General features: G+C 42.3%; 2 protein-coding genes across 5 annotated transcripts; one reads left to right on the top strand and one right to left on the bottom strand.

The window, feature by feature from the left end:
• Positions 1 to 75: 75 nt before the first annotated feature.
• On the bottom strand, positions 76 to 8,657 carry KARS1 (lysyl-tRNA synthetase 1). Of its 3 annotated transcripts, none has more exons than XM_066557223.1 (14): positions 8,562 to 8,657; positions 7,729 to 7,873; positions 7,357 to 7,522; positions 6,862 to 6,955; positions 6,425 to 6,611; positions 6,045 to 6,170; positions 5,152 to 5,271; positions 4,785 to 4,947; positions 4,517 to 4,690; positions 3,680 to 3,765; positions 2,802 to 2,887; positions 2,360 to 2,486; positions 552 to 695; positions 76 to 262 (listed from the first exon to the last, which is right to left on the bottom strand). In XM_066557223.1, the coding sequence occupies exons 1-14, from the start codon at positions 8,627 to 8,629 to the stop codon at positions 185 to 187; spliced, it is 1,764 nt and encodes a 587-aa protein (XP_066413320.1). In that variant the 5' UTR covers positions 8,630 to 8,657; the 3' UTR covers positions 76 to 184. The 3 variants fall into 3 exon arrangements, with proteins under 3 accessions (XP_066413320.1, XP_066413319.1, XP_066413322.1); XM_066557222.1 differs by lacking the exon at positions 8,562 to 8,657 and adding an exon at positions 8,364 to 8,509; XM_066557225.1 differs by lacking the exons at positions 76 to 262; positions 552 to 695; positions 2,360 to 2,486; positions 2,802 to 2,887; positions 8,562 to 8,657 and adding exons at positions 2,934 to 3,017; positions 8,364 to 8,512.
• A 42-nt stretch (positions 8,658 to 8,699) lies between these two features.
• TERF2IP (TERF2 interacting protein) lies at positions 8,700 to 10,845 on the top strand. 2 transcript variants are annotated; one of them, XM_066557259.1, is made up of 3 exons: positions 8,700 to 9,180; positions 9,289 to 9,365; positions 9,939 to 10,845. In XM_066557259.1, exons 1-3 carry the CDS (start codon positions 8,715 to 8,717, stop codon positions 10,377 to 10,379), a joined length of 984 nt encoding a protein of 327 aa, XP_066413356.1. In that variant the 5' UTR covers positions 8,700 to 8,714; the 3' UTR covers positions 10,380 to 10,845. The 2 variants fall into 2 exon arrangements, with proteins under 2 accessions (XP_066413356.1, XP_066413355.1); XM_066557258.1 differs by having other exon boundaries at positions 8,709 to 9,365.
• The last annotated feature ends 2,652 nt before the right edge of the window (positions 10,846 to 13,497 follow it).

Below are 13,497 nucleotides of genomic sequence, written 5' to 3'. Positions count from 1 at the left end.
CGCAGCCGCTTCTCGCGCGTGGCAGCCGCCGCTCCCGGCGGCTCTCGCGCAAGCGCAGAAAGACTCAGAGACGGGTGCAGAGAAAGCTGCCTTTATTGAAGGTATGCGCCACGCCGAAGTTCAAGCGGAGGTGCCCTCGCCGCGCTCGGGCCTCACGCGGAGGTGCCCGCGGCGGTCTGGAGGCTCACACAGAGGTGCCCTCGCCGGGCTGCGCCTCCTTCTTGCTGTCCTCCGGTTTCATGGCGGGGAAGAGCAGCACCTCCTGCGAACAGCGACAGAGTCAGCGGCCGCAGCGACCGGCATCACCACATCCCGTGCGCAGGTCTCGCGAGAGCTGCCCGAGCGCGGACTCCGCTGCTCAGCCGCGGGCCTCAGCTGAGCAAATGCCCCAAGGGGCTTTGCCCAGGTGGGATTCCACGGCTTCAAACATCTCACACAGCTCCATTGTCCGGCACTGGATCCGTCGAAGAGATGGCCAGCTTTGCCGAATCCCATTCCCTTTTCCCTGACAAAGCCAGCAGTAGGAAGGCACTACCACTGCTTATGCTTACCTTGATGTTATTGGAATCTGTAAGGAACATGGTCAAGCGATCAATTCCCATGCCCCAGCCAGCTGTAGGAGGAAGACCGTACTCCAGTGCGGTGCAGAAGTTTTCATCAATAAACATAGCTTCATCATCACCTGCAGCTTTTGCCTAAATGAGGAAATTAATAGTAAAACGTGAGTTGTACAGAGTTAGACACTCCTGCTAACCCCTACCAAAGAGGAGGAATACTGCTATTTGTAGCAGCCATGTAACTGATGAAACCAAAGCGCAATAGAGCTGTGCGAATGAGTAACAGACGACGAAATCTCAGCACAGAGAACTGTGGAGGTCCTTTGTATAGGTGCTCCCAAATTAGTTCTAGACTCCATTCCTTTCTGACATATGTTTTTCCTATCTTGGCAAAGGCCCAGGCTCTTTACATCAGTAAAAGCCGTCTTTCAGAGCCATATGGCAGCAGATGAGAGCAGAATGAATTGCCTTCAAAGGCTTATGAGGTTCTTTATTGGTAGCAACTCTCCTTTCAATGTTTGCAGAAACCACAAAGCAGCATAATTAGTGGAATCATCAGTAGCTGCTCCACAAATAGGGCCTGTTTTTTTTCCTCTAAAGTAGAAGACTAAAAAACCCTACACTGAGATGTTAACTAATATACCTGACCCTGACAGCCTCCAAGTGACAAAAGTCATAGTAATAAAAATACAGATTAGCCAACCATTTCAAATTGAGAAAAAAAGCCAAAAATAAGTGTCAAAACAGCAAACATTTTTGCTCACAGGTTCGAGGAAGACTTTGCAAAGACTGTTACAGCAAATTTTTTTCCTTGAAATCCTGAAAATCCTACAGCAAACTGTCATCCTTCATCTCAGTCTCCACCTTTACATTAAATTTTGAGGCTAATTTTCATTCAATACATATAATCATATGTCTGCAAAGTCTAGCTATAATCATGAGGGAACTGCAGCAAGCATAAATATAACAGACCAAAAATTAAAGGTACTTGTAATATTATTCATTCTGACTGAACATTTTGAAATTTACTATCAAGTTCGTTAGTTAACATAAATCTATTTTCCTGGCTTTGACAACTGTTTAAACCTCTCAGGCACTGTGAAGCCATTAGAAAGAATATGAAGATCAGGAACTCTGTTTCTGCAGACCACATCATTTGAACTCAGTCATGTGTGGCCAAGCATGCATTCATGGATGTGTATACCAAATTAATAACAAAATGAATTTCAGTCACTCCTTTTGGAGGCTCACAGAGAGAAATCCACTATTATAAATCTGCAAGCCTAATAGTTCCCAATGTGCACCTCTATCCTGTGAATCAACCTAATATATTAGTACTCTGCTCAGGAAATTAAGATATTTCTTAGACAGCATTTAAAGTCTTACAGGACATGAAAATTTATTTAAGAACCTAGAAGTATGATGTTGTATGACTACATAAATACTTAACTAGGGGAAAAAAAACCCTTTCAACCTGGGAAAGACAAAGAGAACTTTTTGCACATTTGTGTTTTTCCAGATTAGTACTTTAGGTGGAACAAAAGGGAAGAAATTCCAAAACAAAGTTGCACTAAAAAAACCCTCATCAACAGCAGTATTTCACCTTGTTTACCTTAAAGAGCAAGATTCCTATAAAAGGAATGGCATTTTAATGCCAGACTTTTACTTGAGTGACGAACACTCACTCAAACTAGTAACAATTCTTTTCAGCAGTAGGTACGAATGACAGATTTGGGACAGACATAGGAAATACGCTTTGCTTACATGCCTGTATTACATTCACTATCAGCAAGACACCATACCTTGGCCTGATCCTCAAAAAGCTGACGCTGTCGGAAAGGATCATTAAGTTCTGTGTATGCATTGCACACTTCCTTCTTCATTACAAAGAGCTCAAAGCGTTCTGTTAGTCCCGGAAGAGAGCGATGCCTATGTGAAGTAGACAAAACAGACATACCTTAAAATAATCTTACTTACAGAAGCAAACAGCACATACATTACTTAGGGGCATTGCTCACACTTAACACTAACAGCTGTCAAAATTTCAAAGTACTAAGCATTGACACACCTCTTCCCTGGATGATGGGTTTCACAGCTCAGGAACCAATATCTATCTTGGTTTGTGTTAGAATTCCTAAACTAGTACGCAACACCAAAATCTGTTTTCACATATCCAACTTTTTTTTTTTTAATTAATTAAGTAGAAGATTTGAGCTACACACTGACCATGTGTCATACTCTTACCATTTGGCAAGTGGACTCATGACCTGTGGGTGATCACAGATGAATGTAGGGTTGATACAAGTGACTTCCAGGAATTCACCAACTAACTGGGAAAACAAAAACAAAACAATGTAGGGTTGATACAAGTGACTTCCAGGAATTCACCAACTAACTGGGAAAACAAAAACAAAACAATGTAGGGTTGATACAAGTGACTTCCAGGAATTCACCAACTAACTGGGAAAACAAAAGTGAAACAATTATGCAGTGTACAATTATGTACGTTCCTAGCACTGCCTTCACCAAGCACCCTAATTTCCTCTCTTTTGCTACTGAAGAAGGTATCAAAAATCTGAAACGTTTCCAAAGTATTTCTGGTTATGGTAATGTCTTCATCAACAGAGAGTGCATCCTAGTCATGAAAGGTAAGGAAAAATGACACAGCCAAAACTGCATAATAATTCAATTCGCACATTACAGCAAGGGCCAATAGGAAAAGCATCAAAAGAACAGCTATCAGACAATATTTGGGTACAAAGAAATACAGCTGATAGAACGACATTGTACTCCTACCCTTTTGGTCAGCTACATACAGATGCACACATCTCACAGATAAAACTGACCTACAATAAAGCAAATCTGTTTTAAACACAAGCAACCAGTTATCCAACTAAAATCCCCTAATGCTCAAGTTAAGCAGACATAAGTAAACTACACTTTGGTGTAGACGACATGAAAGAGGATTTTGACACTGCAAGTTTTCTCACTGTAATATAACAACAGCTGAAGTGCACTGCAGCATGCTTTTCCTGGTGCAGCTAAACCTTTTCTTCTAAGAGACTTCTGTTGACACAGAGAGATCCTCAAAGACATTAGGATTATAAAAATAGCACTCTTACTTTGTCAAGAAGCCTGGCTGTTGTCCTGGGAGGTGGACACTCAACATTTCTCTCCACACAAAGGTTATCAAAGAACCTGCGAGTTTCTGAATTTGCAGATGAAAATTAGAACAGCCATCCCAACAACCATTTTTTGTTCTTACTAAATCCTTCAACATTTCTTAGAGTCACTTGTAAAATCCCAATAGTAGACATCATGGAAAACATGAGCTTAAATGTTAATCTACAGAAATGGTGTTTGGTTTTAATTGTTTACAGTAAAATAGTAGTTATTTTATACTTCAGAAATTTGACAACAGTTAAGCACACACCACATAACTGCTGGACATTATTATTTGGGGGCTGGGGGGGGGGAGAGAGGAGGGAACCGGGGGGGGAAAAACAATCACTATAAATTATATGAACTTGTTTCCTTATGTCTCTCGATTCCAGGAATAAAATAGCACATAATTACATTTTTAAGAAGGTCCCAAATAATCATACACCCAAGCTACAATTACAGGCATGGAAACTCAACTGCACATGAGATAAGAAATAAGAAGCAAAAAGCTGGATCTCTTCAACAAATCAAGAACTCCATACATCAAGCTTCTTGAGTATATCCTTTCACATATATTCAACAAGGAAGAGCCAAAAGAGTCAGATCCTGCCAAAGATGGCAAGGAATGAACGCTTCTTTCTGGACTCACGTAAACCAACAAAACCAGAGGAAAGACATCCCATGTGTTAGTACTACTGCAAAAAAAGCAGCTAACAGACTGCAGCCTGAGAGCTGGCAACCTTTTGCCTGCTTTCTGTCAACGAAGAACTACAGGACATTCATACTCAGCATCTAACCTTCAGTTTCAAAACACTCAGTTGATGGAAACTTCACTCCCAGGACCTTTTCCAGATCATACACCATGCTAATTCGCCGGAAGGGAGGAGTAAAATCTATCTCATAGGCCTGTCCATCTTGACCATCTGGGTGGTAAGTGATCTTGTAAGTCCCAGTAATATGTTTCACCATCCCTACAAAATGAATGTGAGGTTTAGAAAAGGAGTATGCTACATAACATCTGATTCTTCCAGAGATTCTTACTCTTTTTTAAATTGCATACATCACCTGAAAGCAACTTCTCTGTAATTTCCATTAAGTCATGGTAGTCCGCGTAAGCCATATAAAATTCACAAGTTGTGAACTCAGGGTTGTGAGTCAAATCAATTCCTTCATTCCGGAACTGACGCCCAATTTCATATACTCTGTCCAGACCACCAACCACCAACATCTAGACAAAATGAAAATCTAGTATATACACTTTCTCAAAAGAACCTAAGAGAACCCAAACACATGCAACTGCAACACAACCTTACGAAACTCATTCATGAGACAAATCCACCTTTCTTCAAAAATAATCTCCATTTTAGCTACATTTGCTTTTTTAATACAGTTTGAAAAATATAGGCTTAGCCATGAGAGGCTTGCATTTTACCTTATGGTAAAGTTCTGGAGCAATTCTCATATATAAATTCATATCCAGTTCATTGTGGTATGTGATAAATGGCTTTGCCACAGCTCCGCCTGGAATTACATTCATCATAGGAGTTTCTACCTGTAACAACAAAAAAAAAATTCCCCTGTTTTCATGAAATCTGTTTCCAAACCAGAAATGCATAGATCAAACAAACAAAAAAACCCAAACCAGCTAGTTTTGATGAAAAATCTGTATTTCACTTACAGGTCAGCATTTCAGTGTATGAAAACAATTCTAAACTAAAGTCCACTGGACAAAACTGCACTTTTTTCATCCAGTCAGTAATAACAAATTCATCTGTTGCTCTGAAGAGTCACTCATATTTACTACAAATGTGAACCTGCTGGCTTCATGTTATCAAAGCCAGGAACAGCGCTGTGGCATTATCACAAAACTCTCTCTCTACACTACAGAAAATTGAACTCAAGAAGGCCAAGTGCAATTTCCTGCACCTAGGTCAACACAATCCAATTCTGCCTACAGGACATAGAACTGGCTTCAGCTCTATGTCCTGTAGGCAGGACAACATTTCAAAGATGCAAAACAACATTTCAAAGATGTTGTTTTCACCCTAATTTACTGAAATATGGAAAGGACAGTAGTAGTTTGGAGTATTACCTTCAAAAAAGGTTCCCAAGCCCTAACCTCACCAACTGATAAATAATCTTAACTTTACAAAGAGAGGAAAGGAATTGCTCCCATTACATTAAGCTGATAAAATACACCATGCTGAGGCAATTATTGTCAGTTCTGTAAGTGCTACGTATATGAGCCTGAATATAAAACATCCTTGAAGCTAAAAAACTGTAAACACATTCAGTATGCAGAGAGAAAAAACACTGATGCCTTACCTCAAGAAAGCCCAACTCATCTAGAAAGCTACGAAGGTAAGTGATGATCTTTGCACGGGTTATAAATTTCTGCCTCACATAATCATTAAGAATTAAATCCAAGTATCTCTGACGATATCTGGTTTCCTGAAAAGAACACCTATCTTTAGAACAAGCTAGATAAAATGTCACGCCAAAGGAAAAAAATACCAAAACAAAACTAATATTCCTTTGTTGACTGATAATATCAGCAGGTCACAAACATCATCCATTCAGATCTATCTGTGGCATTCTTGCCCATGGCAGGGATGTTAAATTAAATGATCCCAAAGGTCCCTTCCAACCCAAACCATTCCATGATCTGTCAAATTGCTTCCAAGACTGACAGGTATGACAAATACCTTATCTTTGAGGCCAAAATGAAGATGAGGCAACATATGCAGGCATGGAGACAAGAGAGTGATTTCATAAGGAATAATACTCAGTTCCCCTTTCCTTGTTTTCCCAGGATTCCCCTCTACACCAATAATGTCCCCACGACGCAGCTTGCTGTTAACACGGAAATATTCTTCCTCGGATTTGTAGAGGCTGCAATTGTAAGCACGTTTATTTAAAATTCAATACTCAAAACTGTCCCCAGGTGTCTCACAAGACAAAATCCATTTAAAAATATATACATATATAAGTTATTTTACCCAGAAGTCAACCACAACATCTAAAGCAAAACATTACTTGGCTGCCTAAGCCAAACCACAGATGAAATAGAATATTTTATCTCAAAATACATACATCTAGACCCCAGAATGCTAAACTGAATGCTGGGAATACCTCTACTTACCTGGAATTTGCCATGACCTGCAGCTTGACTCCTTCACCACGAAGATCATAGAAAATCAGTTTCCCTCCAGAAGCACGCTTTGCGTGGATTCGACCTAAATATCAAAAGTATGCTAGACATCAGGAAGAGAGTCCCTACCAGAAAGGGTACAGGAGCAAAAGCCACAGTACTATCACTTAGAATCAGCAGCTCTGAACTATTTAACTGATTTGTGATTTAAGTGAAAGAGAAGCAGTTAAGTCTCAAAATCAAATCTAGTGGAAATAAGACTGTAAAAACTTTGGATCCCAGAACCCATGTTACATACAACCTGATCTTATAGTTGCAAGGGATGTTGCATAGATCCACTCAGTCTGAAGGGTATGTCCTGAATAGTTTAACACTGCTACAAGGCTTCACAACTGAGTAAGAGATCAGCAAAATTCAAAAAAGACCAACCCATCAATAAAAGCAGCTAAAACTTTATATTTTTCTGTATCCCAGGTAAACTTTTACCTGCCACTCTCACGGTAATGTTTGTCAGGTGATCTCCTGGCTGCAGGTGACTGTACTTGTCTATAAAATCTGAGAGAGATATGTCAACATGGAACTTGTGGGGATAGGGATCTTCACTGGAGCCCTTAAGCTGTTGGACTGCATGGCTACGGATCTTGTAGTATTGCTGTCACCAGAAACAAACAAAATCAAATTATTTTATTAGAATCTGAAAATATGTTACAGGCTGTGAATTTAAATGTAGCTGCCCTAATGTAGAAACATACATCTCTTCCCTTTTAACCTTTTAATTACCCATGAATAAAAAAGTCAAATGCAAGTCAATAAGACCGATTCACAGAACATCTAATAAGCATGGGACCAGATGCTCACATTTGGATCCAAGCTCTCCTCATCAGTACCAACATTATCCTCAGAAGTCAAGGAAGGCTTATTTGAATGCTTTTCACTTTGCTCTTTCTGCTTTGCTTCTTTTTCAGCTATTTTTCTCTCAGCCTTTAAACGTCTCTTCAGCTCACTACAAAAGAGAAGGAAACCGGATGCAGCAAGTACTCTAATACTTCTACAGGAAAATGATTGGCAGGATTCTGCCAAAACCCAATTGTACAAATAAACCCACCACTTCTCTTACTTTTTCCAATAGTCAAAAGAATTCTTTAACACGTTAAAATATTTTCTACTTTGAAGTCCTTCAGTTAATCCCCTACGATACAAACACTCACAGAAAGTGAAAGCGAAATTAAACATAGTTTAGACAGACCTTGACGACGCGTGCCTACGTGCTCAAGGACTTGAAGCACTCCATTTTGTCCATAAGAGCCTATCAGCCCCAGGCAGCGTGTAAGTGAGAGAAGGCAAACTCCCCCCTAAGTAACGTAGGGTTCCCGAAGACCCTTCGCGGTCTAGCCTACTTCCCCATGGCCCTCAGGCTCCCGTCGCGCTCCTGACCCCACCTTCCACGACTCCATAAGGAAAGAAGCGGGCCAAGCCAGACGCAAAGCACCGACCTGCTTTGGTCATGAAGCGCCTGCTGCCTTCGGAGCGCGGGCGCGGCCCTCCAGACCCAGCTGCGGAGCCGCACAGCGCCGGAGCTCAGCATAGCGCTCCGACGGGCGCCTTGACGGAGACAACGCGCCGGATCAGCTGGACACACTTCACTTTCACCTCCCCGGCCCGGCCCCACCTGATCACCCGCCCACCCTCACTTTTTGCTGAGGTGCGACTCAGTCTCCTCCACGTCGCACTCGCGCGCCGCCGCCGCCGCCGCCATCATCGCCCCGCAGCTGCCGCCGCCTCCGCCCTTCCGCCCTTGCACGCCTGCGCAGGCGGTGACGGCGGCGGGCGGAGCTGGGGCGGCCATGGCGGGCGGCCAGGCCGGAGCAGCGCGATCCCGATCGCTGTTCTTGTGGGATGACGGGCATCCTATGCGGTTCTACCTGCGGCCCGGCCTGGCCAAGCTGCGCCTGGCGCCCCTAGTGCTGGCGGGCGGCGGGCGCCTGTGTCGGGTGCAGGAGCCAGGGGCCGTGCTCCTGGCGCAGCCCGGCGAGGTGGCTCCCGACGGGGCCGTCTCAACCGAGTACGTGGCGGAGTGCGTGAAGCGCAACCAGCGGCTGCCGCTGGAGCCGTTCCTACTGACAGCCCGCGGCCGCCTGGCCTTCACGGAGGCGGAGGATGCGGCGCTGCTCCAGGCGGTGCGCGGCCAGGGCATGGTGCGGGTGAGCGGCCGTGCGCTGTGGATAGAGCTGGAGCGGAGCGGCCTGACGCGGCACAGCTGGCAGGCCATGCGGGACCGCTACCTGCGGCACCTGCTGCCGCGGCTCTGGGGTGAGCGGGGGCCACAGCGGCGGGGCAGGGTTGCGAGGGGGCGTGGTGGCGGCGGCGACCGGCGTGGGTCGCTGTGGCCTGGCAGACGATCCGCGCCTGTTTCCGCAGAGCCCCCGCAGACGGAGGATCCCACGCAGATCAGGGGTCTGTTCGCGGCAGCTAATCGGGAGTTCGAAAGCACGGAGGTGAGCGTCCGGGGCCAGCCTGGGGAGCAGCAGCCTCCACTGCGCGCAGTGCTCGGGGCAGGCCTTCCCCGGTGTCACAGATGGCACAACAGAAACTCATGATTAACACATGAAATGAGTTTGCGCCGCGATATCCCTTCTGCTCTGGCTGAACTGTGAGCTGTCATCTATGTGGTTTGCGATAAATGGCGCCTGGCTGGTGCATTTTTTCTTCCCTGTGCAAGTTAGCATGAGGAGGTTTACGTGATGGGGGTTGTCACATTAAAAACTGTACTAGCAAATGAAAGTCATCCTTTCACCTCAGGCAAAAAACGTTCCTGCCGTTGCATCAACACTTACTTTTGCCTTTTATGCTTAGTTTGTTCAAATTCTCTCTTATGGTTTATGGATTTCTGTGATCATGTGCAGCCTCATTAACACAAACGGCTTCAGTCACTAACTTTTACTATGCTTACTAATTTCTGAGGTTTTAATACACTGTAGAGTCAGAGTAAAAGGTGGTTGATTGCAGTGGTAAAAGATTTGCCAGAAAATACCATCTCTAATTGGTGATTCCACTTCTCTTACTGTTAGTCAGAAAGTGACTCTTCAGATGTTGCAGAACTTTCCACACAAGATGGAGTGAGAAGGTCCCCAGGAGAAACAGCATCTGAGCTGAAAACTGGGCCAGAGGACTCTGCTTTCCCTGACATTCAGTTACAAAGGCAAGAAAGACCACAAAGCACTTGTTCTTCTTCCAATGTGGTGGGACAGGTAATAAAAACTATGGAGCACTTCATGGAGAAGTTTGCTGTGGACCTGCACACTGTTACACAGGCCTTTCTGAAAAACAGTGGTGACGTGGAAGCTACTTCATACTTTCTGCAGACAGGGCAGCGCTTGGATGGGTACCCTGTATGGAGCAGAGAGGATGATTTAGAATTGCAAAAGGATGATGAACAGGTCAGAAATAAATTGATAGCCAAATTTGGAGCTGAAAATGTAGCAAAGCGGATAATGTTTAGAGAGAGTTAACAAGAGGACCTTACTGATCCAGAACAGTTGCATAAGTGTAATAGTCATTTCAGAAACACAGTGGAAAATTTGATCGAGTTCTGAAGTTTCAGAAATGCTTTAATTTTTTGTATTAAAAGGCCTGTTTTGCATCTCTGCAGATCTAAGATGCAGCTGCTTTAATCAAAGGAATGCTTGTACCAAGCCGTATATTCTACTTGGGAAAAATACACCAGCTCTCAGGGCTATGAGTAATAGTTGAAGTAGGAAATTAAAGTTAAGAGGGAATTATCAGAGGTTATGTATCTATCACCTAAGCTGCATTTGAGAGAGAACACTATTACTAGGATAAAGTCATAATCTGAAAAACTCAGTACTTTTAGCCTGAAATTGTGCTCTGGTTACTTATTTTAATAGTATTTGAAGTGAGTCCTAAAAATCTGGAATTCACTCTTTTGGTGAAATAAAATGGGCTGGCAAAGGCGAAGTTTGGTTTGTCCCTTTTTTAACCTCTCTAAAGAGTTAACATTTTAGGTTTTTAGCATATTGCACTGTGGCACTCGGAAAATTAAAGTGGATTGTGAAATAGCTGATGTTAAGCCAAATTAAAATTATAATTAATAATTATATTGAACATAAAAAACAATATAATGAGACTGCTGTTTCAGGAAACCACTGCAACACCTACTGATTACTCAAAGAGTTAACCAGTGTTACCAAATAAATGCTAAAACAGCACTACACAGTGTTTCACTGGATTGAAAAAGTGAGAATTATTTGGCATAGTCATGCTATTCAGACTTTGAATAGTTATTTGAGATTCGTGTGGAAGCCAGACAAGCACTTAATGAGGGGAATGCAAGACAACATAGCTAATGAAGTAATTTTTTTTTTACATTAGATACATTACCAGCTTGGTTTGAAATTCAAGTTTTGCTGATGACCAGGTTCATGAACAGGAGACCCGTCACCTCTTGTAGCTGAACACTGCCATTCTAGCTTGGACTGCTTACACACGTCAGCAGCACCATAGCGTTGCAATGGTCTTGTTAAACAAAACTGCTCTAGAATACAATGTGAGAGGTAGAATGAATTAAATAGTTGCAATGGTCAGATTTATTCTATCTTTTTATAATTCTAAGTAGCACTTATTTTAAGAGTGAGTTTGTCTTGTTGGAGCAATTAATCTTAGGTGCAGTGCGAACTTCTGAGTTCACATACAGTGTTTTTGCATTTGGAGAGCCTTATGGACATATTGTCTAACACTGAGAATCTTTCCACGTGTGTTTGTGCACTCAGTAGGCGTAGGAACTGAGACACAAAGACCACAGTTTACTCAAGGCTGCCCTCTTTCTTCTGTTACAAACTCCTGAAAGGCACTGCTTGTTCAGAGATGCTCTTTCTTGTGCATGCACATAGGTCTAGGTCTCTTTTACCAGGTTAAAACCTGGAGGACCCAGAGATGACACCATATTGTATGGTTCTACTTCCAGTTCTCTCTGTTCCCATGATAAAAATCCTTGTTTTCTGTGCTTTGTCTTACCTACGACACAGTTATGCTCCTTTCAACATGCTGGAACAGTTTGGTTTTCCGTATTCCTATCAGGTTCCTCTACTATCACAGAAGGTCAGGAAAGTTCTTTTTGTGGCTCAAAGAAGTTTCTTTCTATTATTGCCTGGAGCAGCAATATTTGTATACCTGGAAACGTGAGCAAAGTGGCAAAGCGCATACAAGAACTTTGAGTTAAAGAGAATTCTACAGCCAGAAATTCTGGGTCTACAAACTATTAGCTGGAATTTGGGTATTACCTATTTGCTTCCTTTTAGAGTTAGCCAGCATTTATCAAAATAAATTAATTTCTATGCTTTCATAACTAGAGTTACCAATAAAAAACTGATTGTATGCACTAGTTTGAAGAGCAACAGAGTCAGCTTTTAAATGTCCTTTTGACTGGAGACTTCGCCATCTTACATTTCATTGGTATAAAAACAGAGTTTACTCTTTTAAACTTATACAATGTAAACTTAATGTTTGTTTTTAAACAGACTTCTGTGATCTTTATTGCATATGCCAAAGGACTTCGTCATAGTTTTACATGTCACCATCAGCATCTTGAGATTTTGAGGGATTTTTGTTGGGTTTTCTTTTCCTCCTCCAAAAAGTATTTTAAGTTATTTTTGCTCAAATCAAGACAACTTTACATTTTCATGTAACAAGACTGGCAGCAGACTTTGCTGTATCCAGAAAAAAAGAAAATCTTACAAATTGTTGTATACAGGAAACATACCTAAAGGACTGTAATAAAGACACACTGGAATCAACAATTCTGCATTTTCTCTGATTAAGCTTAGGAAGCAGAGGTGTAAGTAATTTTCAAAACAGTACATTAGGGAAATGCATCATATGTTACTTTTACCCAATTTTTTTACTGACTGGAAACACTGTGGAGGCTTTTATTCAGGTAAACACGTGGTACACAGAATTGCATCCACTGAAAACAAGTATTCATAATAAAACTTAAGCCACTCAAGCTGGCATTGGTTAATGTCAAGATAAGTAGCAATGTACCAAAAAGAATCTATTTTTGCTCAAAATCCAGCTGCTTAGCACTTAGAGGAGGAAGCTCTTTAATATAACTTCAGTAAGAATGGGCTTTTAGCTGCTTTTAGCTGAATATGTTAAGGTCTATTTTAAAGGGACTATAAAGAAAAACAGTGGCTCTGTGCTTCTGTTGCTTAGTGCAACTCCCACTTCTCTATGTCAGCTTGCCTGCCCAAAATTTGCATAAACACAGTGTAAAGGAGGATACCTTGCTTTCAGTGAACTTACTACCAGGAGGCCAATGCTGCCTGCTCAGCATGGATTTTGTCCTTCAACACAATCCCTAGTAATAAGACTATTATTTCCATAATACAATATCCCGCCCTTTTCAGGGATTAGGGGTTTAGCTCTAGGAATACAGATACCCGTATTGCTAAGGCAGTGAGTGTTCTGTGTTAAAGGGACTCTGCAGTTTACACATGGAAAAGGATATTCAGAAATAGGGATCTGTAGGCATTTCACTCCTCCCCAAATCTGGTAGCAAGTTTTTCTCCTTGTCTTCTGGAACACTTAAAACCAGGTGAAAACCATTCTGTT

Source organism: Molothrus aeneus, chromosome 11, assembly GCF_037042795.1.
Source record: "Molothrus aeneus isolate 106 chromosome 11, BPBGC_Maene_1.0, whole genome shotgun sequence".
Lineage (NCBI taxonomy): Eukaryota > Metazoa > Chordata > Aves > Passeriformes > Icteridae > Molothrus > Molothrus aeneus.
Note: the sequence above shows the minus strand (reverse complement) of the source record. Positions and strands in the feature narration are given on the sequence as shown.

Bases quoted from the DNA above. Each gene is read 5' to 3' on its own strand.
- KARS1 (XM_066557222.1), bottom strand. From the start codon at position 8,455: ATGCTGAGCTCCGGCGCTGTGCGGCTCCGCAGCTGGGTCTGGAGGGCC. The intron at 4,691-4,784 runs GTGATGTATGCA...TTCATTTTGTAG, and splicing joins TACAGAGAAGTTGCTTTCAG to GGATGGTGAAACATATTACT. The intron at 3,766-4,516 runs GTTAGATGCTGA...CTGCAAATTCAG, and splicing joins TGAGTGTTTTGAAACTGAAG to AAACTCGCAGGTTCTTTGAT.
- TERF2IP (XM_066557258.1), top strand. From the start codon at position 8,715: ATGGCGGGCGGCCAGGCCGGAGCAGCGCGATCCCGATCGCTGTTCTTG. The intron at 9,366-9,938 runs GTGAGCGTCCGG...TCTTACTGTTAG, and splicing joins GGGAGTTCGAAAGCACGGAG to TCAGAAAGTGACTCTTCAGA.